This window comes from Lipomyces doorenjongii (assembly GCF_038497915.1).
Source record: "Lipomyces doorenjongii strain NRRL Y-27504 unplaced genomic scaffold V1508scaffold_38, whole genome shotgun sequence".
Taxonomy (NCBI): domain Eukaryota; kingdom Fungi; phylum Ascomycota; class Lipomycetes; order Lipomycetales; family Lipomycetaceae; genus Lipomyces; species Lipomyces doorenjongii.
Window position 1 is genome coordinate 10,142 of NW_027118105.1, and position 23,522 is coordinate 33,663.

General features: G+C 46.0%; 7 protein-coding genes across 7 annotated transcripts; 4 read left to right on the forward strand and 3 right to left on the reverse strand.

Moving 5' to 3' along the window:
- The first annotated feature begins 269 nt into the window (after positions 1-269).
- On the forward strand, positions 270-2,001 carry V1508DRAFT_181166 (uncharacterized protein). Its single transcript, XM_066936132.1, has one exon. The coding sequence runs from the start codon at positions 350-352 to the stop codon at positions 1,523-1,525; it is 1,176 nt and encodes a 391-aa protein (XP_066794777.1). The 5' UTR covers positions 270-349; the 3' UTR covers positions 1,526-2,001.
- A 605-nt stretch (positions 2,002-2,606) lies between these two features.
- V1508DRAFT_398490 (auxin efflux carrier) lies at positions 2,607-4,359 on the reverse strand (the record flags this gene model as incomplete). Its single annotated transcript, XM_066938209.1, has 4 exons — positions 2,607-2,691; positions 2,739-3,980; positions 4,034-4,205; positions 4,263-4,359. The coding sequence occupies 4 exons, from the start codon at positions 4,357-4,359 to the stop codon at positions 2,607-2,609; spliced, it is 1,596 nt and encodes a 531-aa protein (XP_066794778.1).
- Positions 4,360-9,877: 5,518 nt separating this feature from the next.
- Positions 9,878-10,885, forward strand: V1508DRAFT_356991 (uncharacterized protein; the record flags this gene model as incomplete). Its single annotated transcript, XM_066937012.1, has 1 exon — positions 9,878-10,885. One exon carries the CDS (start codon positions 9,878-9,880, stop codon positions 10,883-10,885), a length of 1,008 nt encoding a protein of 335 aa, XP_066794779.1.
- Positions 10,886-13,935: 3,050 nt separating this feature from the next.
- On the forward strand, positions 13,936-15,495 carry V1508DRAFT_357014 (TEA/ATTS domain family-domain-containing protein; the record flags this gene model as incomplete). Its single annotated transcript, XM_066937013.1, has 3 exons — positions 13,936-14,590; positions 14,645-14,821; positions 14,873-15,495. 3 exons carry the CDS (start codon positions 13,936-13,938, stop codon positions 15,493-15,495), a joined length of 1,455 nt encoding a protein of 484 aa, XP_066794780.1.
- A 1,528-nt stretch (positions 15,496-17,023) lies between these two features.
- V1508DRAFT_356938 (triose-phosphate transporter family-domain-containing protein) lies at positions 17,024-18,565 on the reverse strand (the record flags this gene model as incomplete). Its single annotated transcript, XM_066937009.1, has 5 exons — positions 17,024-17,886; positions 17,943-18,031; positions 18,087-18,250; positions 18,308-18,335; positions 18,396-18,565. The coding sequence occupies 5 exons, from the start codon at positions 18,563-18,565 to the stop codon at positions 17,024-17,026; spliced, it is 1,314 nt and encodes a 437-aa protein (XP_066794781.1).
- Positions 18,566-19,564: 999 nt separating this feature from the next.
- On the forward strand, positions 19,565-21,556 carry V1508DRAFT_405178 (kinase-like domain-containing protein; the record flags this gene model as incomplete). The annotated part of the gene is made up of 2 exons (XM_066938679.1): positions 19,565-19,838; positions 19,893-21,556. The coding sequence occupies 2 exons, from the start codon at positions 19,565-19,567 to the stop codon at positions 21,554-21,556; spliced, it is 1,938 nt and encodes a 645-aa protein (XP_066794782.1).
- Positions 21,557-21,678: 122 nt separating this feature from the next.
- On the reverse strand, positions 21,679-22,821 carry V1508DRAFT_181349 (GTPase NRas precursor). Its single transcript, XM_066936133.1, has 3 exons — positions 22,526-22,821; positions 22,305-22,456; positions 21,679-22,239 (listed from the first exon to the last, which is right to left on the reverse strand). The coding sequence occupies exons 1-3, from the start codon at positions 22,607-22,609 to the stop codon at positions 21,801-21,803; spliced, it is 675 nt and encodes a 224-aa protein (XP_066794783.1). The 5' UTR covers positions 22,610-22,821; the 3' UTR covers positions 21,679-21,800.
- Positions 22,822-23,522: the final 701 nt, after the last annotated feature.

Below are 23,522 nucleotides of genomic sequence, written 5' to 3' on the forward strand. Positions count from 1 at the left end.
CAGTGTGGCTTGCATGTGGCGCCGTGCTTGTTGCCTCGGCGCGCTGCCCGATCGAGCGCCCGGCGGCACAACTCGCGCATATTTTGCTCTCCCACCGGTCACCTGCAAACCTTATTTCTGTCGTACCTGTCCACGCTTACCGTACCTTGGTGTGTGTTACTGCTCGTCGTCAACCCGCCAAATTTATAAAACCAAAGCCAATCCCCATAAATTGCTTCTCGCACGTCTGAATTGCGAAATATTCATCATTCCTCTAGGCGGCTGCTATATCTTCAAGCTCTCGTCCCTGACAGTCTGTCAATTACATTCAGAGTTATAAACATCCGGAATAAGTATTGGCACCACTACCATGCCGTCGCTGCAGCTTCCTCGCTACTCTCCAATACTTCTCCCAGTTAAGGAGTCGTTTGCCACATCATCTCACAAGGTCTCTGGCAGCACCATCCGACCGATCGAATTCAACCTCGTCATCGAATCTCCGCCGCTGATTTGCTATGGCTCACGGACACAGTCAACCGGCGCTCTTCTTAGCGGCCTGCTCTTCCTCTATGTGAACGCATACGCAATTCCCATGAAGAATGTCACCCTCGAGCTCGTTCAGGAAATCACTGTTAAGCGGCCTTCTATTGGCGCCTGCAAGGACTGCATACATCACGTTAACATCCTGCATCGGTGGGATCTTCTCAAACACCATACGACTTTGCCACGGTCTGAATATGGATACCCATTTTCGCATCTGCTCCACGGCGACCTCCCAGCATCTACCTCATCAAGTCTCGCAGGAGTGTCGTACTATCTCCGTGCTACTGCTACTCCCCTCGCTAAGGATGTTACCCCTATAACTTTGACTCGAGCACTTCCTGTCTACCGATCGATCGTCACGACTGACGTGCGCCGCTGTTTGCGAGTGTTCCCACCGACAGCATTGAACGTCACCGCCGCACTCCCCGCAGTTGCTTTCCCTAAGTCGACATTCATGATGGACTTGCAACTCAACAATATCAATAACAAGGATAAGAACACTCGGTGGCAGCTTCGCAAGTTCTCCTGGCGTCTAGACGAAATTACTAGGCTGAAGCACACCGGCTGCGACAAGCATCATGATTCTCCGCAGCAACTCGAGGATATCAAGACGATCGCTTTCAACGACGTTCGCAAGGGATGGAAGGCCGATTTCTCGAACGACGGTCGCATCGAGGCGGAAGTTGAGATCTCTACACTCGACGATGTCCCTATGTCTTGCAACGTGCTCGTGCCTGAATTCGGTTTCGAAGTCGAGCACATTCTCGTTGTCGAAATGCTTGTGTCGGAGGAAAACATCCCTATGAATGGATCGCGCCCATCCAATCCGACTGGCGCAGCTCGCATCCTCCGCATGCAGTTCTCTGTTGAAATAACTGAGCGCGGTGGCCTGGGCATTTCTTGGGACGACGAAGTTCCGCCAACGTATGATGATGTACCGATTTCGCCGCCTGGCTACGATTACATTGTTCCTACGCATGATATCGAGCATTTAGTGATGTAAAAGTGAATAAATCAAAAACGCGTTACGAGTTATGAAAAGGGAATCTGGCGTTTGTGAATATTTAGGGTGCTATTTACTATTTATGAATTGTATTATTAGGGGTATGTATTATGAAGAGGTGTCGATCTTGCAATGGATAGGAATTTTAAATTGCTACTACTGCTTCATCATATTATTAGTTCAACGGAAGGGCTTGATTCCAAATCGCAATCTAACTTTGCAATAGAAAAATTTGCGACCGTACCCTATAATGTTTGCAGGGCATGTACTATTGTTGTCGCTTACTTGCCAGTTGGTTTTCGTACCAACTGCCAAACCTAACAGGCAACGGCGGCGACACTGACAGCTGCTGAATCCAAGTACCCGAGCACCTAAAAAATGCGTCACTGTGCGACGTATTGATCACGTCTTCTGGCATTCGGAATTATGGCATTTAGGCAGATATTCCATCGAATGTATATTCAATACAATCGCACAGTAGCGAGATGCCCGCAGCCAAAAAGAATTTTTCCCCGGTGAGTCACTTAGTGCGGCGGAGTGAGCGTCGGCCCGGCGGCATCTAAAGACTGGTCAAGAGTGTGTGGCGAAGCAGGGTGGTTGTGCGGTAGGAACCTTGCCCGTCCTCGGGAAAAATTTTTTCAGGGGAATGCGGGTACTGTACTATGCTCAAAAATGGTCGCCGGGTCGCCCGCTGCTTAGGTATTGAATATGTATCAAAACTCGCTCATCTTCACCGAGCCAACGTGGATTGCATTCATGAACTTGTAAGGATAAAAGTAAGACGCAGACGCCGCCATACGCCGCCAGTAATTGGTGACAGCGTACCACATTCAAGCAACAAGCAGATAACATTTTCACAGCAACTGGGATCCATTATCCATTACCCAATGTCACAACTCGGTTGCTCAATTCCGTTTCAATTAAAACCCAAGTTAATGCAAAACTACTGAAATTCCTACCCAGTTAGCTAACCCATACTGTACTCATCCATAAATCCACTAAAACAAAGCGATAGCAAAGGACCCTGATATATGCTTGATCAGACAATTATATGTATACGTCGGCCCACGCATAATATTTATTAAGCGTCAATGATAACTTTCAACGTGTACGTGACGATAATGGCGAGTGTAATGGTAAGGGTGATGTATTGGCAAATAAGCATCCTAAGGAATGTTAGCAGCGTACGGCAAGACTAGCTATAATTGCATACGCAGCAAGACAGTCCATCTGTCCAATATGCTCGGCATCTTCAGGGGCAAAGAACGTAGTCAGGTACACTTGTGACGTAGCCGAAGGGACAGCGCTCGATACGGCATAGACAAACACAAGAATCAAATTGTCTTTAGGGATCAAGCCCGACTCTCGCAGCCTCTGCGTCCACGCGAGTGCAACAATTGGCAGCACCACAAGTTTGAGCAACGTCGTTGCCGCCATCACCTTCCAGAACCCTTTCGGCAACTTTGTGATTTGTAATCGTCCGATGAGTGCCCCCAAAAGCATCAAGCCCATAGGAACAGCTGCCTGACCGATGAAGTCAACAAAATCCATAACAAAGTCAAGCGGAGGCAAGCCGTCGGGAGCATTTCGCATGGGATAGTCGGTTGCAATAAAGAGGCGCTTGACCGGTGATATGACAGCCACCACAATGGAGATTATAAGCGAAGCAGCTGGCGGCTGGTATAAGTTGCGCAGAAATAAGATCAGTCGCGCCATCACCCAATTCTGGTGATGTCTAATCTCAAGATCCCTGGTGACAGCGCTGACAACAGGGTCAAGCTCTTCTCCGTCGTCATCCTCGTCAACAGTCTGTGCATCTTGGGGAACACGCGACTGCCGCTGGCGAATCGATTGCATTCCAGCAGACTCAATCGGACGGAGACCAGTTCCAGTTGTACTCTCGCGTAGCAACGACCTTAAGCCGGCAGACTCGACTGGGTGTAGTCCTGGCTCTGTATTGGTATTTCCTCGTGCTGTCGACAAGCTTGCGACTACATTGCTTTCCGTAATAGCTGCAGACGGAGTTGACTGAGCCAGAAGAGTCGATGAAGGAACAGTCTTATTTGAATCATCCGTTGTTAGCTCTGCCGAACAAGCGCTCTTCTTGCTTTTCAGATGCAGTAACTTTCTCAACTTTGACGTCTTGCGCAAATGAAGCTTCTCATCAATGTCGCCCTTCGCGTCCCCAATCATCTCGGGATCATCGTCAGGCACTTGAAAGTCCTGTTCGATAAATTGCACACCGCCGCACGTGAAAAATGTAATAACGTACATCGCCATGAAAATTGTCACGTATGCGATACCTTTGTCTTCGTCGCCGTTGACGAATGGCGCACTCGCTGTTATCGTCATGACATACGCCATAGGGATGTCACCGGAATTGTTAAAGATTGCGGCCGCCTTAGCGCCCCCTTTCCAGTATTTAGGAACAGGAAGAAACACCTGTACAAGAGCACTGTATTTCCCTTAGTAATGTCCATCTCATATTGGTCAGATACGGTTACTCACGCGAAAAGGCAACCACATGTGATATACAGCAAAGCAGTCAGAACAGTAAACCCGGCAATTGTCATCGTATGCGCATCGAACGCGACTGTTACTTTACTGAACACTATACATGGGAGAAAATAATTAATGATCACGGACGACATTTTCTTGCATGTGTGTGGATCTAACACGCCTGAATTCACGTTGGCCATTAGTGCCGTTCAACTATACACAAGTTCACAGACCATACCTTTCTTGGAGAAGTATATACCGAAACATATCGAGAAAAATATCTTCACAATTGGTTTGGCCGCAATAAAAATGGCGGCGCCCACTGACAACGCCATCGTAGAATGCGCAATTATTAATTACACGAAATGGAGAAGATGCGGCAGCCTCTCAGAGACAAAAATCTTCAACGATTCGTTATATGCTATTATTCTGTAATAGTAGCAAGTTCACAGGGAGTCGAAGGATGGTGGAGGTGATGTTGTGGAAGTAGGTGTAGCTCTGGATACTCCGATCTCTAGACATTTAGATCCACTCGGCAGTACTCAGGGCTGTAAGAGGATCTATATTTTGCTGTATATATATTAAGAATTAAAATCGAAATCAAGCGAATTCAAACAGGAAGGAGGTAAAAGCGGAATTAATTGCCGGAATAAGAAATTCTAAAAGAACGTGTCCATTAGGTTATCCTCGGCAGACCCTCTTTTAGGCTACTCACATGATTGTAAGCTTCGTAGCAATTAAAAATGTAAATAGGACTGTGATCAGAAACAACGTCTTTCTAGATTCATATATGACTAAGATCAAATATGCGCGGATCGGACCACAAAATCAGACAGGCTTGACTGCCGATAACGGCAAGTCGGTGACAAGAAAGGCGAATACGCGAATCAAGACTGTGCGCCAGTCTTTCTTGTTCACCGTCAAGTACAGCAGATCCGAGTGGATTTGAAAGACTGAGGGTCGGACGAAGGCCAAATGTCGTGACAGTCGACGGTGCAAGATGAATTTTTGGGCCGTGGGGGTCGCACTGGTTATATAGAAAGTAGCAACATTTTGCTTGTTCTGGCGCCGCTGCGCGGGGCCAGCGCATTGCCAAGCCGTTTCCGCGCTACAACTAACTTGCTATGGAATCGCTTTGGGCTAGCTTTGGGCTACCATTTCAGTCTATCAATGGCTTTACTCCCGAAGAGTTGTACTATTACTCTACGGGCATTTTTGTTCTTCGCTGTGGTTGCTGCCAAGCCAATTTGCTAAAATCAGCACCTATATATGTCATAAGTAGCTTATATAGTTTTATCAGTGGTGAGCACTTTTGTTCATCTAACGTGAATATACCGCAATCTGCCTGGGGCTTATTATTCCTTCAAATGATCTGTGCGCAGCAGGTCCACTTTTTAATTAGCTGGGTACTGACTGGCCTGCTAGCTCTGAGGAGTTGATACGAGGTGAGCCGTACGATATTAATAATATTTCTGTCCGCAATCCCCACAGTTCATTCAATTATTGGTAGATTCCGCTGCCCATCCCTTTGTATTTATATCCTTAACGATGTAGCTCTCTTACGCATTCACTAAGCGGGTGAGCGGGTAAATCTAGGGTCTGGACGGTGGATACAGCGCCACAACTTTCGATAAGCTGCCGACAGACAGTCAATCATAAATTGTTATCTGCTTCATTAATAAGGTTTCTCATAAACTTCACTTTTCTTTTATTGAATTTTGAATTAACATGCGTTAAGTACGAACATTGAGATTCAATACAGAGAAAAGCGCCCCCGAAAACAGAGTATACTGTAATTCGCTTAGCTATTGCTGCAGTTCTCTTTTATGCATTTGTACCTCAGCATCCTCGCCCCCCTTCACGGTAGCTTATCGACACTGCACTGAAGTTTGTAATAATCGTCATTCGTTCGTTATGTCGACGAGATTCATAATCGTCCAGACAAGACTTGAGTAGAGTATCTCTCGTAGGTATACAGGCCGAGGAATGGTCTGTACAAATATACTACGACAACCGACAGAGATCTCGATTCGTTCTGCTTTTAATTGGAAAGACTCATCTTGCGCATGGCGTTGCTATTTCACACAACTCATAAAAACTCAGGGCAGCGTCATAGCTTTGTGGACGTTGTATCGTACGCGATATTCGATGCCCCCACATTTATGTGACGTCACACCGCTCTCTCCCAACTTGCATTTTCCGACCAACCGCAGAGCATGTCCCGGCCGCGTTTTCTTCAAGCAAGCCTTCGGCGCTCTTAACATATTTCAGTAGGTGAATTCTTTCAATGTGCAATAAATGACGTTGGGCCATCCGATAGTGAGCAGATTCCTCGATGACCTGACTGAAACGGTAACTAGCCTTGAATTTGCTGCAGAGATGCGAGTGTGTAAATAGCAACGAACACAGAGCAGTACCGTTATGAATGACGACTTTTGAGTGCTCATCAAGGCTTCATGGAGTGCAGATCGTGCTGTATATTACGCAATCACAAAGGTGCCAGTTGGGTGCTTATCTGACGAGCGCTTTCTGCGGCAGAGATTTGTCACAGTGCAAGTCTCTTAACCAATGGCCGAGCAAGTCCGGAATTTGATTTGCGCGATATGATGGCAACTGCTCACAGTCTCGAGATTATACGCCAAACTGGTAGATACATTTTGTGTACTTCCAATCATGGCAACTGCCAAACATGCAGCTGACGCGCAAGGGATTCAGACCCGTCAGGAACGGCTACCGAGGCATTTCGCGACAACACGCAGAGTAGAACAAAAACGTATACTGAGCTTTCATGGGCGACACAATCTGAAGGATGGATCAAGTTCAATAAGCAACCGGGATGAAGCTACCTACTGTAAGACTATCCCAGAAGTATCTGAAGAGTCTGAGGATGAATGAAGCTGTCAAGGAAGGTGAAGTTTTGCCGGACGCCACTACCGAAAAGGGCGCAGATGGGGAGAAGGAAATACATTAACCCATTTCCCAGAGTACATCGATTATGGCATTTGCAAGATTACGGCTAATGAAGTAAATGCACCGTATGGGTGGTATAATCCTGTACCTGATGTGTATCTGAAGTTTGAAGTACTTGTCACCTACCTGGTTGTATCTTCCTAAGATATTCTACTGGGCCCCTCATCGCGCCGCCGGTGTCACGCTTTACTGTCCATCATGAACCACAAATGAAAGATTAAACAAATTGTCACCAAAAGGTTGGGAAAATTCGTTCGTCGGGTGGATATGACAGAGAACTGGTACATCTACTCGAGGAGGTACCCTGATGGTCTGAATACTGAGTGTAATTTTCAGATTCACTGACTCAATGCTCCTCGACATACTTCCGTTCCGGTTGAAATGCAAATTCGCAGCTGTTTTGACGCACAAGTCTGAAATATCGCAACAGATGGTTGCGTCAGATTCGTGCGTGCTTCCATAATGGTATGAACCCAACTCCGTTCAGGTCGATGCATCAACAACTTCGTAGGGAGGGATATGACATGCAAAAGCTGGCATATCTTAAGGTCATTGAGACGTTAACGGTCGGCACTTAGCGCAGCAGAGGTCTCAATGCCTTCGCCTGTCTGTGCTCATTTGTTTCGCGTGTTGAAGAACATGATCTAAATATTACAAATAGATAACGTTTTTCAACGACAACTCGGTTATAATGGATTTGTTCTTCCGCTGGCTATCTTACCGGGGTCTATAATACTGTGATTGAGTCGTGTTCCGAAGAAATGGCCAAACAGATGTCAATGATTCCGATATTGCCAAATAGACCATTCATTCAAAGTGACCAAACTAATTTGTGCAAAGAACGGACAGCATGATGGCCCTATTTTCGTGCATTAATAAATACGGCGAGATAACAGTAATGAATATGACAGCTACTAAGTCAGAAATGCCCCTTCGGCGCAGTTGCGAAGGCTCTGGAACAGTATGGCCATCCACCGCCTAATTTGGTATACACAGACAATGTACACGCCAATTCGAACTTCTTGTTTAACGCAATCCCATCACTTAAAGCCGAAAGTTCAGCGGTAAGCAAGGGGGTGGTTGCGGATCGAATGGTGCAAGTAACCGGATGGGATTCACATCCACTTGGTAGACAATGTGAGAGTTGTGATGACGTTCATGAGGACGTTTGAAAATGAATTATACAGATTGGGACCACTTGGAGGGGACGGTTACGAACTAAGCCGGCGTGGATTTCAGCGCGTGTGGGACGGTCAATTGCTGATCCCGAGACGAGGGTTATTGTGCGTTCGGAGAGATAATTTGCACGATGCACTTTTGCACCACCACAGAGACCTGGCATTAAGCGCGTCTGATTCTGGAAGAAGTCCGGAAAGGGTACTACTCTGCAGGGAACTAAGTACCCTATCTATCCTTTCCGAAACAAAGACGAGAGAGATTTGTATAGTATTTTAGCATCCGAGCGACCACAGACTGGCAGCGACAATAGAAGACATACTGGACAGCTTCGGAAGGCCCTGCAATTTTGACAAGGGAGTTTAATAGCAAATGTGACGGTGTCGGAATTGTTCATGTCTTTTCCATCGTTTAATTCCGTAGAAAATGGTTTTCTGTGTTGCTGCGAACTCGTCATATTGAGTGAGATGCAATTTGTGATACGTTGACCGTTGGTGACTTAAACTGGAATGCCATACATATGTCTTACTTCAGAAATATACTAATCGTCAGTTCGGGGCTCAAGAAGAGAGTTAGATGGAAGTTGGAGACCGACGGCATCTACCGAATCTGCCATCCCCTAGTAATTTTCTCTAGTATTATGCCAAGCTAATATTACGCTTCTGTGGAAGTCCATGTGATCCTTGCTGAACAGTATAGCACGGCATATGCCTAAAACACTGAAGTGTATTGATATCCCCTTAAAAGGCAATCTTCTCCTGACTCGCTCGGCAAACTCCATTTGACAGGCTCACTTCCCAATCCATAGGGCTCGTAATCACGAGCACTTCGGCAACTTGTCCTCGTGTGCCGGTATGATATTATTACATGATTAGGTTAACTCGGAAACGGTGGTAATTTATAAATCGATGACCAATCTCGAGTTGTCATATTGCACCGAATTGAAATGCATCAGCGAATTTTAAATCTACCTCGGTGTTACTGATTAAATTAGAGGTCAAGTGTTAATCAAAAATTCCGAGCAAACTCTAAGCGACTATTGTTGCCCACAATTCGTGAACACTCCCTTAATATAATTGTAGTCAACGTTGTTCTCTGTCAAGGGGGTTCAGGGTTAACTCCAGAGTCAGACACAGGATGCTTGCGAAACATCGGTAACTTGCCCTTGATGACTGCAATTTATCCTTCCCAGAGCTTGAAGAAAATTGTATTTCTGCCCCCTCGCATATGATGAGACATTCTTGTGGGCTATGCGGCTGTGTTTTGTGTTTCGCAGTATTTTTGAGACGTTGCACTCTGAGACAGACTTTTCTATTGTGAAGTCGGCCACTTTGAAACGCCAGGGTTCACTTCATGTCAGAAGATCTACGCCACTTAGGCAGCATAGCTAATCATGTCTCCGAAATGCTGGGAAACCTCCCGTAAGTGTCGTCCGATGTGTTCATCCCGAAGCAGTGGAGAAGTTCTCCTTCGGATACAGGATATACACTGTGTTTCTGTTTCTACGTGCCCTACCCTAGAGGCCGATGATCGTTGCAATCTTTGTGGGCATACAGATATGTTTCATTTGCGAATGAACGGAGGTGAAAGTCTACATCATCTGATTGCTTCCAATGACCCCACAGAAATTTTAAATATACCGTCGATTTCTGTCAAACTGTTCAAGGTCAAGTGTGATACTGTTTGGTGAACTTAGTACTAAACAAAATGGTCGCTTTAAACAAATTGGCTGTTATTCAGGGCGCGCTACCTGTCACAGTGGGTTCCTATACTTTTCTCGGTGATATCCACAGCATTACCGCCAACTGTATTCGTGACAATGGGTTTAATGGCAATTTGGGAAATAGCACTCTAGTTACTTACGGCGACACTCTTTATCGCGATTCGTCTTACAGCGACACTTTTCGCGGCATGGTTTCTAACAGCGTCGCGTCAGCTACTGACGATCCTCTACAAGTCATTGATGGGCTGCTAAATAGCGACGGCTGGCCGGAGCAATTTTGTCCTGTCAATTCCGCGTGGGGCGAGGATAACAGCGTAGATGCCATCGGTATCACCAACGTTGTCGAAACAGACCCCGAAACAGGAATCTTGTTCTTTCTCAAGAACCACAGGCCTGGAGGAGTCAACAGCTACATTGGTGCAGGTGTCGCTACTGTCACCATGAACGGGAACGTTCCTTCATGCACACGGCCTGCAGAATATTGGTGGGACGCAACGACGGAACCATGGTATGGTGATATTTGTAGCATCAAGGTCGGCGACTACATCTATGCGTACGGCCACGGCAGTGATTCCTCAGATTATGTCTATGTCTGTCGCGTCTTGGCTACATCTGCGACGAGGCTCTCTGCGTACGAGTACTGGAACGGCTCGGGTTGGCAGAAAAACCGTCTGTATAACGTCTCTGCGAAAGAGAGCGTATTTTCGAATATACAAGCTGGCCAGATTATCTGGAGCACGTATCACAACTGCCTTATGCTTGTATATACGGACAGGCTCATGGATAACCAGATCAATGCCATGACTGCCAGCTCGCCCACCGGCCCCTGGTCGTCGCCTGTGACTCTGTACGAAGCGCCGGCTGGCACGATACCAGGCACCATATACGGAGCTCTTCCGCAGCCTAACTATGATTCGACTGGGAAAACATTGGTGTGCGCTTACACGAAATACCCGAATGATCTACAAGCCGTTAAGATTACCTTTACGTGATGTGATAGAAAATTGCTTCTGTGTATTACTACCAACGCAGCCATATGAGTGAAATATTTGTAATTACTTTGATAATGGCAACAGAGACTGGAATATGGATGGTCTTACTTTCAAATAATATTAAGCAAACTCGCGCCATTCGGTGAGGAGAGTTTAGCGGAAGAGAGTGATCGACGACATCTCCGAATAACAAAACCGTCCCCCAATCCAACTGTCTGGCTTGGGTAAACCACTGCTTCTTGACTTTCATTATTCTAAGCTGAATTATGCCGCTATCCGAGTCCACATGATGTCCAATGTGACACAAACGGCGTGGCCTACCCGAGCCAAACACTGGTTAGTCTGCAGCGTGACACGGATAAATCCAGGCAAACAAGTGCCCTAACCTCTTAGTCACTTGGCATCCGCGCTACATATAGACCTTAAACGGCCATGCACCGCCGCATCAGTGTCATGCCGAACCAGGGATCTATCCTGACGGGTAAATTGGATAACCCTAACCTTCTCGTGCTATAGGTGTAGGTGAATACTCGCTCTGTATAAATCGGACCGAGTAGAAGCTACCCTAATTCTTGGCTGGAAAGTGATTGTGCCAGGACTAGATCGCCGTAGATATTGGGTCTATACCCCTTGCAGATATCTTCTAATTACTTAGGTAAGGTGCCTCCTTACTTCCACATAAAATACAGAATAACAGAATACAATGTAAATGATACTTGTTACGAACTTATGTACTTCCAATGGCGAATCAAAATAATATGTAGAACGCGGTCTACTTGGTGGTTAGTACAATATCGGGGGTGATGCGGGTGGCGCCAGGGCAATTACTTGTAACTATTTATATATCATACTTACGTAACTGCGATCTATATCTGGTGCTGTGAGATTAGCAAAAAATTGAACGCTCTAAACTGCTGCCTATCGGTCATTCTACATTGTTGTCAGGTACTTGAACATGAAGTTCAGCGGAACAAAACCTAACTGCATGTCCCGATGCAAGTGGTAATCGAAAGCGGACTACATGTCCCAGCTTTATAGCATACATAAGGCACGGTCCTATAGACTATAGTCGCTGCACTGAGTCATGCTTATTCTTGTACAGACTCTCTCTGACCTATGCTAGTCCCCCTAGTTGCTTTTAGGCTACTAGATCAGCAGACACCATGAAATCAGATGCATGGCGATCAGCGGCTCTCCGATTTGCCGTCCAATTTCACGGAACACGCAAAATCTGGATGGCACCTTCTACTTGAGCTCCCAATACAAGATTATTGATTGAGTCGTTATTCCAAGCAGGTTACATTGTAAGTTGCTGCTTCAATATTAATAGAGCGTTAAAGCAGTCTACGATCCTAGCCACGAAACATCAACCAACGGACAGACCATGGTGCAATTCATTACGCCAGCTGAAATTTTCTACTTAATCCGTATATATGCTCTGCAATTGGATGAGGTACAGCACTAGTATAAGCACATCTAAATAAGAGGTGGTCAAACCCCGAAGTAAGGGTTCAAATCTCGCGCTCAGTTGGAGAGCCGCTGTCAGACGTCTTGAGCTAAACCAGTAACCTCTCATTTGATATCTCACTGCTCTGCACATGATAAAATTCCATTAGCAGACACGCTCCTCGAGAAGCTATTGAAATTGATATTCTGGGCATCTCTAGTGGGTGACAATTAATTGATCTCTGAGTTGCTTAATATATCTAGAGGGTGGTGAAATCTATCAGCCAGGAGTGAACATGGTGAATCTCTCCATGCGTCTGTAGGCAATGTTAGGCTAATTCCACTCATCAGCCTGCTTTCACTGCCAAGTCCCTCCCACACTCTTCTGAAATACCTCCGCAGTGTTGCGGATGCACGTGGACATTTATCGACTGCCTTCAACTGGTTGATGCTGGGCATTGCAGGGTATGTGTTGTGGATTCTGCTTCAGTCAAGTCATTATGTCTCAATCAAGATGGGTACGTAACTGGTGGACCGCAGCGCACTCGAGAGCACTTCGTTCCTTGCTTGCGCACCGCCGTCCCTTGCGCGGGCGGACTGCGGCTCCTCGAAACCTTAACGCCTGAAAGCTTTCCTCCGAGGGCATTTGGCTATCACCAAACTTAGTATCCCTGTGCTCAGGACTGCCATGCGTCGTAATTAACTGCCAACTAACATCGAAGTGGTCACTAACGACGCGTGGAACGCGTCAAATATGCGACGCGTCCGTTACTTTACTCTCTGAGGTCAACGGTCGGACCACTCTCCTGCGGATATTAGCGATTAGCTCATTGCTCCTTGCTGTTTTCTCTGCACTGCCTGCTTTACGTCTCCGCCTCAACTACCTTTCGCACTTTCCGCCCAGTCCAGCCGGGCTTAACTTTTGGTGTCAGACCACCCTTGCTCAATGGCTCTCGCATGTAACTGTCACTAGGACCCATTGCTGGATCTATGCGCTTTTTCGGCAGCTGGTAGCCCATCGGGTCAGCATCAAACCAGTCGGCAGCTGCAAGGTGCGTCAGCGTTCTTGCTTGTATGCGCGCTCCCTGTGCTATCTTCCACCGATCTTGACGCGTTTGAGTCGCGCTCGCGCTTGACACCGGGGCTGTCCTTGGAGCACCCATGCTCACGCCTCCTTCACAAGCCTTCAACTTGACTTTCACACACTGCTTCTTTGCCCACTTCCTTTCTTTCTTGCTCCTTCTTTGTTCCTTTTCTACTTCACTTTCGCCATCCCCAATTCTCTTACCAGTTCTGCTTCGCTATTATTATCGCATTAGCGCACTAGCAGAGACACTAGGTGCCACTCATTTCACCGTCTCTGCGATCCACTCGTTACAATTGTTGTGTTTATTGGTACAGTTTACCAGTCCTTTAGTCCACTGATCTCTATCGTCTCTTTACGATCTCTGCCAACATTTAAATTCATTGCGGTTTTCGTTTAATGCATTTCGTGTGTATTTTCTGAAACGAATCATCGTATTCACTGGAAGCTTTTGTGTTCTTTTCCCGTGACGCGTCGAAGATCGACATTTATCTCTATTTGCTTCTGTAGTACGCGCACCATGCCGAATTCGCCGATAAAGACCCCGTCATCAATGCGCATTGGACTCAATGCGTCGACTTCACCTGCGAGCGCCATTTCATCCTTTGCGGAAACTCCGTCAGTCGCGCCAGTTGGTCTGCTACCTTCAGCATTTAATTTGACTCCACCTACAACTCTCCCGCGGCGAAGGTCTAGTGGTGGCTATGCTTACCATCCAGCTAAGAGGGTGCGTACTTTGGAGGAGTCGATCACAGACGAAGAGGAATGTGGTTCGGATTTCAAGCCGTCGCGTACAGCTACGTCTGCCACTCCCACGCGTGCAGCACTCACCCTTGCGACACCGAACACAACAAACCTTCAATCTCCTGTTAGCAAACGGCCGCGTTTAGGACGATCTTTCTCAACAAATTCTCCATCTGCTTCGTTTCACCGCGATGATGTGTTCACTACGATATCGGCAGATGAGCCAACCTCTTCTGAGATGGTGCACACTTTGTCCGCGCCTGTCGTGCCATCGTCGAACTCAGAACAGCAGCGCCAGCCGTCGATGGGGACAAGCCAGTCGCTGACGGAGTTGCCCGCCTATATGGCGTATTTGGCGCGACAGCGACGTGAGCATGGTGACGATGGTAATTCAATCTGGAGTCCAGATGTTGAGGAGGCGTTTATGGAGGGTTAGTACTAGGTGTGTTGCTAATATATTGGTCAGTTGCTGATGCACGTGACAGCGATTCGAAAGATTCCTAAAGTTGGACGGAGGAAGATCACTGTCAATGGACGTCCGTGCGGTCGCAATGAGCTGATTTCGGACTTTATTCTGAGAAAGACTGGCAAAGTCAGAACGAGAAAGCAAGTGTCTAGTCATATCCAGGTTTTGAAGCACTTGTTGAAGGACGATTCTGAGTGTATGTATCGGCAATCGAGAATTGCAAGAGTCTATATTAATGGGTGCACAGTCATGAATTTGGTCTCCGATACACCATCGAAGTCGACTTCGCAGCGTAATATTCCTCTTATGTTCACTAGTCCTACTACAACTCAGGAATCAGAAGCTTCATCAGGATTTGCTCTTCCTAAGCACTTGTCGGCATCTCCTGTCAATATTCGACAACCGTTAGGCGCGATTACACCCGCCGGTCATCATGGCATTCCCCAAGTCCTGGCTACAACAAAGCTATCACCCAACGACGCTCCATTCCGCGATCCGACAACGGCTGATCAATTGGGTCACATTAGTCCGACGCCCAGGCTTGAATTGCCAACCCTTCTTGACGAGTCACCGTCGCAGTCCCTGCTGTTCGACGTGTCCTTCATACAACCGTTCTTGTCGCCGCCGTCGTCGCAGGATCCAAATGCAAATCTTGCCGTTCCTCAGACTATGATGTATATGAATCCACGATTTGTGGCACAGCAGCCGCATTCTAGAAGCCATCAACAAGGCGTTCGCACTTACATTACTGATGTGCCCCATAATTTGGGTGTGTGGATTGAGTGCGACCCTATTGAGTCACCAGAAAACAGTCATGCGACTTCTCTATATGCATCCAACGAACTTGGGATTTGGACACATAACCTATGATCATCGATTATTTTATGATACGATGCTTATATCAAATTAATATTCCTGCAAGGAGCTCGATAACCCCATCTCGTTTCAACCTATCGCAACTCATTTAATCACACTCCTTTTGGCTTTCTTTGCACATATTTAATGAGCAGCTTTTTCATGAAGATACGGATATTATTGTTTCTCTAAGAGTATGATGTTCGGCAGTGTTCGTATGATGGACACTTGCTGGCTATGAAATTATTTTGGGACGGCGATTTTGTTTTTGTTTGTTTCTTGTGTTTATTTGGATGGGTGGAGTATTATTAGTATTTATCAATCATGATGACGGGAAACAATGACACTTTGAATGAATTTGAATGTCGACAACGTTGCAAGACTACGATTATCAGCAAAACTTTGTCGTAGTATCTTCAGTATATATGCTTAACTTTTGAATTGGATCTGTCATAGGAAGTAATACAATACATTATCTCTATGCTGATCGTGTATGGCTTCATTCTTCTTTTTCCGGATAAGTTTCTGCACAAGTTTCATTTGTCATGTCTGTGGGTACTACAGGGCGCCATTCTGAAGGATGTATTCAATACGTGAAAGTGAGCCAGTTGTGAGCGGAACGCTGGGTATTTGATTAACTCGCCACACTCCATCGACTAGTATTAAGCACTTCTTAATCATCTTCACACTTATATGTAAATCATTTATAACCCGAGTTTCGAGAGAAATCATGTCGCGACACGACAAATAGTGAACAGGTCGATACTGCGATCGACATCTGCTTATTTCCGTGCGTATTTTCGACTGATTTTCGTGCATAATATAATTCGAAACCGAATAATGCGACATTTTCGATAGTGGTTTGGAGTCGGGTGTATAGTCTTGTGGTGTCATTATTAAAATCATATAGTGCGTTGTCGAAGCCTTAATTGTGAATCTCTTACGCTGTCATCTTGCATTCCCTGTTTCGAGATTGTCTGCCCCAGAAGACATTTCCCTGTCGTCCTACATCTGGTCGGGCATGTTGTGAACGCGACAGCTTGGACTAGGCAGAAAACACCCTCGCTCCCGTTGAACTCAGGCCTTTGATATAACCTGTTGATACAATAATGGACGACTAGCTAAAAGGAATTAACGTGCGGTTGTTTGAGAACGCAGTTTGATATATGGGTCATCGGGTTAGGGTATTAATTGTATCAATAGACGAACAATGTATGTGTAAAGTGGAAAGTCAGGGATTCGCGTGAGTAGGGCTCTCATTACCCTTACCCACCGGCCAATAGATGCGCGCCGTGTCGGTGTCTAGGCAAGCAGTCGGTACAAAATTATTAGTAGTTTGCAGAAGAACCACAATACAAGCAAGCAGCATACAAGTGCCGGTATTAAGACTCTGTTATAGGATATTGAACGTGAGGAATCCGATATTTCTTCTTAAACCAAAATTCTCTAGTTCTTTTGCAATTTACACGTAAGCCACCCACCCATATACCACATCAATTTCTATCAACATTTTCTAGACCCAAAGCCACTAAAGGTCAGAAATTTATCCTTTTGATGGCCCACGAATAAACGCGGACTCCTCCGCCGTATAGTCAAGGAATTCCTCCGATTCACTAACAGCGCCATGACTTTGACTTGAGAACTTAGGCGGGAGCCGCTGCATCTCGAGTTCGTCTCCAGCCGTAGGTAACGCCGCGTATTGTGGTCGTGTACCTGACTCTATATCACTTTTGATGTTGGTCAGTGACGCTGTTGATGCACTACCGGTTATTTGTTGTTGCCTAATTTTCATTTTCATGTGCTTTATCCTGATATAATTGTATAGAGCGATGGCGATCAGAGTAACGACAAGACCAGACAGGTTCACGGCAGTTAGCTTGTCACCATAGACCCCGGCGGATGTGCCAATAGTGACGACTTCTTTGAAGATACCGACAATGGACAGTGTGACGACATTGGTTCGATGAAGGAGGAAAAATTCGGAGGCGGTCATCAAAAAGGCAATGACTCCAGGTGCGACAAGGATTAAAAACCAAACATACCAGGATTCTTCTTTCCATATTGTAGCAGAGACAAAGCTATGGAACCCTTCAATAGGGATAGCTAACGCTATGAGCGTGACGCACATGACCGGCGCTAGATAAAATATTGTAGAGAATGGATTTGACGTGGCTTCATGTCGTTTGAGCAGAATCTGCGTCAACGACCACCGGAATCCTGAGAGCACTGCAGCTATGAGGACAAGCATAAATCCGATGAGGACAAATTGCGATTCTGAAGCGACCATCATGATGACGCCCACGGTCATCACGCCAATAATACTTATCAGTTGAATCGTGGGCCTTTCCAGGCGGAAGATAAATGCAAAGAGCAGGACAAACACAAGATTTGACGATTTCACCATTGCTAAATAGAACTGTAATTAGCTGAGGGCTCGACAGAAACTAAGAGTGACGACCCACTGTAAAAGCCCAACGTAATAAACCTCAGTGACATGTTACCCAGGCCAATGTCTGCGCCGGTAGCGACACCACAACTGCCAACATGGAGTCTAACAACCATATATTAGGACCAAAGCACGATTCTATCGCAAATGGCTTACGTACAGATATACCCTCCAAGACATTCGAGATTCTGGCTTCGGTCGTAGCCGCGGTGATAGTAGTAGTACGAGGCCCGCAAGGGTTGTCTGCGTGGCCATATGCATAGATGTCGCAAATAGCGGGAATCTAAAGTCAAAATGACCTTCCGAAAACATCCATTTGTTGTACTATCTAAATATTAGAATGGAACGATTCTAAGATTTGCCTTGCATAGTAATTCTTACCAATGAGAGTGATAGCGAAAACGAGTACCTGATTATTAGTGCATTAGATCCAGCTCCCAGTATTCTCGCGTCACTTAGTCAATCGTACCATAGCAGAATAAATATAGTGTTTATTGCGATGGTCTTGAGAAGGATAGCGTTGGTGGACTCCAATCTGCGGTGTACCGGGGCCGGATTAGTCGAATATGGATCTTCGTCATCTATATTAAACGCAACCTCGTCTTCGATATCATTTTCATCGTCCTCTATTGCACTCATCGTTGTTTGTGCTGACGAGCTGTTGGTGTGATGCCCGTCCAAGTCATACTTAGAACCAGTCAAGCTGAACCGCCGACGTGGTTCGGAAGTCGCCACTAATGATGAAGTGCGTCGATGTGTCTTAGATAGCCCAAGCCCTTCAGTAGCCCCATTTTTCGCAAGAGGTGTATAACTGTCGTTGTCCTTGACTGGAGCGTCTGCGAAGGAACTGTGCTCCACAGTAGCGTGGCTGCTCACAGCCATTGGCAAAACAAAGGGTCCGACACTTGGAGACCTTAATTACAGCATTCACGACCAAAATTGTAATTCTACACCGAGCTGATAAATATCCTAATTTCCACTAAAATACAGACTGGATAACTAGTGCGAAAAATAATATTAGAGTGGGAAGTTTTTGGACTTTGTCGAAGGAGCGCAATGGCGGCGCCGATTTATCGAGCCGCATAGCATCGCGCGACCCCGCTGCTGCCGCCAGAACGCTGCAGCTTCCGACTACATGCAGAAGAGTGTGCTCCATCACATTGATGCTATTGTGTAGTTCTTTCTCCTCATAGTTCTGATTATTAGATGTCTACTATAATTCCGAACCAAGGATGGCTCTACAACTTTAGTTCGGGGATGCACATCGCGTTTAATTGAACCAACGGTAAGTTCAGTAGATTCTCATTTGTAACAGCTCTGAATTCTTGACACGGAATGGCAGATGAATCCGGTCCACCTGCATTCGAGAAATAATGTCTATTGCACTGCCACACTGTTGGTGAAAAGATTTCTGCACAGCCACAGGTGCCACACCTTCAAAGCATAGACATCATGAACACGCGCGGCAATGCTCAAATGTACTATGTCCCAAAGATTAATATTTGTTTTGAAGCCATAAATATTCCTCGTTGCCGTTGCATTTGGCAACAGCATCTGATATCTCTGTATAGATCTATTAACAACTTTTTATTCAGTACGCTGCATGAATGCATGTAGGTCGGCCTGAATGTGGCACCAATGGACCCACCTCTACTTTCGCCCGATCACTCGACACCGCGACCGGTCTCACGATTAACACTGGGGTTAGCACGCTTATATGCCAATGTTCGACAGCACGAATCTTCTTCTTCTGTGGTGACGCGATCTGCACAATTCAAGCGAGTCCCTCCTGGTGGAAAGGGTAGCATTCGCGACAAGTTAGAAGCACCACGCGTGACGCGAATGAAAGCGAATCGCGATGAAGTTGATCCAAATTTACTAGGATCCGACGACAAAGTGAAAGCAGAGAACTGTATGATAATTTTTATATTTGCAGAACAGGGAATTAGGGCTTATTTATTCTTAGCTGTGAATTTATTATCTCCGTCGGAAACGCCATCACCATTTTCCCAGTCGCCTGATTTGCTTGTCCAGCGATATCGACCATTGACGCAACTTGGGAATGGCGCATTCGCAACCACAATTTTAGCAGACGATATGTTCTCCACAACCGATCCTCTTAAGCGAGTAGCAATAAAAAAATTAGCCAGGGAATATTCACATATAGGGTCACACGAGGCTCTGTTATTGTCCGACCTACGTAAACTTCGATCACAACACTTTGTGGAATTTGTATCCTCATTTTACGATGGGGGATGTATGCATCTAGTTCTCGAATGTCTCGATGCATCACAGCCTGTTGCATTGCCTGTATGTCGTCACAATATTGGCCATTTCTCACTAGCATGTCCAGACCGAATCCACACTTTGGCGAAAATCGCGGTGCAGTTGCTTTCTGGGATGCAGGAACTTCATTCGCAAGGCTGGATTCACGCAGACTTAAAGCCGGAGAATATTATGTACGTGCTGCCTCGGTCTCCGGATCACAGCAGGCAGAAGATTAAAATCATTGATCTCGGTAATGCGACGCGTCAAGCCGATACTGCTGCGTATCATGATAATTTCGATATTCAGTCTGTTGGGTACCGAGCTCCTGAAGTCTTACTCGGAGATACAATGTTTGATGCGAGGATCGATATCTGGAGTGTAGGTGTTATTCTGTTGGAGCTGTTGTTGGCTGGTGATGAAGCTGCCGGACTGCAAGCAAGTGATGGCAAGATAGTCACGGGAGGTTCGAGGATTGAGATTATAACAGTCGTAAAACACTGGTTTGGAAGTTTAGAATGCTATCGGCAGTCGGCCTCATCTTGGCTGGAAGAATTTGGCGATAATCGGACCTCCTTTTCGCCTCAGCCTAAAGTGGAGAACAAAACAGAAATTAAACTTGAAACCGAGTTGAGAGGTCCAACCTGTGTGGACATGGAAGAGAAGAACTTTTTCACTCCATCGCCTCCTCCGAAGCAAGAGAAGTACATCCGAAGCTCGGAAAGGAGGCGAAGGAGGACAGCTGATAGTATCATTCGAGACTACGTTCGTCGAAAACGGAAACATTCGATTTCCATGACTCCTGATAACGTGCATCGAAAGAGTTCTTCATCCTTGTCACCCGCGACTCCCAAATACTCGACTCGGATTCCAATGACTCCAACGCCAAAGGATGTCCGACCGCGAATCCATTTAACCGCAGAAATGTTGTCGGAGTCCCCCAGTCCCCAATTACGGCTGCGGTCGTCATCTCCTCCACGATCATCTTCGTCGCGTTCGTCACCTTTTGGGAAGTCATTGTTTACCAATACAACGACTGTTGTGTCAAAGACGAATGGGAAGGACGATACGATGGATATTCAAGAAGAAATAATTGTGGCAGTGCCGAAGGAAAAAAAGGAGGAAAATGAAGAAGAGAATGCTGACATTGTTAATAAAGTAGAGGATGCAAAGTCCGAGACAGCGGACACCCCGAAGGCTGTTCTGCTTCTTAACGATCCCAGACGCAGCGATCTTGCGAAATTCCTTCTAAGTCTTCTCGCCGTAGATTATCGCAAACGACCTGCCGCTACAGACGCGTTGAAGAACGGGTTTTTAAGAGGAGAACTATTAGGGACGTGGGGTAAGGTAATGCTACAAGATTAGCTGTTGTTTAGAACATAACTGGCGTCTTTGGGGAAAAATGAACGGGCTTCTTGGGTTTGATTATGTATTATTATGGCGGTTACAGTGGGCATAAATTTGTATACTAAATATTGTATAACTATAATGTGTACACAACTTGAATTTCTACATATGAATAACAACGCTGCTATCGGAACAACAGTGATTTGGTCACTGCTGTTACAGTAGTGACATCGCATAGCACCAATTACATTCTCTTGTTCCGTCACATAATCGTACAGGCATCCCGTTTCTTATCCTTACCCTTCTTCAAGCCACCGCCTGCTGATTTCCTCGAGGCCACACTCGGGATCCCTTTGCCCCCACTATTTGTTAACGAAAGGCTTCGCGGACCAGGAACGATCCCCTCGGCAGCATCCTGTCTGTACCTTCTAACACATCTAATCCCCCCAAAAAAAGCGCGTTCAAGGTTAATGTTGTTCTTTGCTGATACCTCGAAAAAGTCGCATCCAAGCTGTTTAGCAAGCGCGGCGCCTTCTTGAGAAGTGATCTCCCGTTCTGTGACTTTATCCGACTTGTTCCCTATTAAGATCATTGGAACTGACGTGCCCTTGATGCGTTCAACCTGTTGGACGAACATCAGAATCCGATTGTATGACGTTCGAGAGGTTATGGAGTATACGAAGACGAATCCTTCGCCGTCTCTGTGTGGACAGTCCATTAGCCTGAGACAATGTATCGGAAATTGGAACCGACACTGAGATCTTACCGTATCCACTGATCCCTCAATGCATTATATTCTTCTTGTCCTGCTGTGTCTAGAATTTCAACTATACAACTCTGATGGTCGATTATGATCTGCTTCCGGTATGAATCTTCTATGGTCGGATCGTATGTTTCCACAAAATGATTCAGACATAACTGATAACAGTTAGTATTTAACACATCAAATAAAATAGCATACATGCGAGTAAACCATGGCTGAAATACCTGTATTGTAAGCGCGGTCTTGCCCACACCGCCATCCCCGAGCACGACTAGTTTAAACACGGCATTTTCCTTGCGAGTTGACATTTAGTTTCCAAGCAAGAGGATGATCCTCGTATGCTAACTCTGTCGAGGCACGCGAAGTGAAAAAACGTCCCTCTATTGTCTCGGAAGAAGAGCTTCGATTGATTATCGTAGAAATGTCTCCACATGTAAGTTATCTGTAGTTGACGGAGCAGACTCGGTCGACCAGTGGGTCTCACCTTTGGCGCATTTATAGTGAACAAATTATATATGTTTCTGAAGATATATCCTGTATTGTTATAAGTCCAAGGTAGTGCGCTGCGTTGATATGGGCTTAGTGCTCTTGCGCAAGATGCTGATTTTGACAGTCACTTGAGTGATGTGCGATCTCCATTTGTTGGGATGAAAACGTTAATTTCATGGCGTCAGCACATCCTCCTCTGAGCAACGTCACAAGACCTGACCATGAAAAGCAATAATCCCATACATGATTCAAAGAAGTCAGTATGCGAGGTGCAAGATTGTTTCTACTGTTGCCTGGGACGTAGGCAAAAGAATTTTTTTTGGCATAATATCATCTGCAGGAACTATATATCTTATGTGGCACTCAATGGTTCTTGTGTCAACACGCGTTTCTCTACATTTGTTGCATCTAGCATCGTTTGGGGGCGTCGTGTCCTATATAGCCCGGGGTGAAAATCGCACTTATAGCGGCCCGAGCTAGACATCAAAATGTATGCCAGTGGTATAAATTTGGCATGACGTGCTAAATGACAAGCACGCTATAAATCCTGTCTTCGTAGGGTCAATATCCCCTGGATCAACAATTATGCATGCAGCCGCATGATTCACAACAGGGTCCGTAGCCCAGAGAAAGCATTATAAAGACGTTCCCTTGCGCAAAATAGTTGCAGAGAGATTTGAAACATCTTACTCATGACCTCTCAAAGCAGCACGTTTATGGCATTTTACAATG

Bases quoted from the DNA above. Each gene is read 5' to 3' on its own strand.
- V1508DRAFT_181166 (XM_066936132.1), top strand. From the start codon at position 350: ATGCCGTCGCTGCAGCTTCCTCGCTACTCTCCAATACTTCTCCCAGTT.
- V1508DRAFT_181349 (XM_066936133.1), bottom strand. From the start codon at position 22,609: ATGTCAACTCGCAAGGAAAATGCCGTGTTTAAACTAGTCGTGCTCGGG. The intron at 22,457-22,525 runs GTATTTCAGCCA...AACTGTTATCAG, and splicing joins AGACCGCGCTTACAATACAG to TTATGTCTGAATCATTTTGT. The intron at 22,240-22,304 runs GTAAGATCTCAG...CTGTCCACACAG, and splicing joins TTGAGGGATCAGTGGATACG to AGACGGCGAAGGATTCGTCT.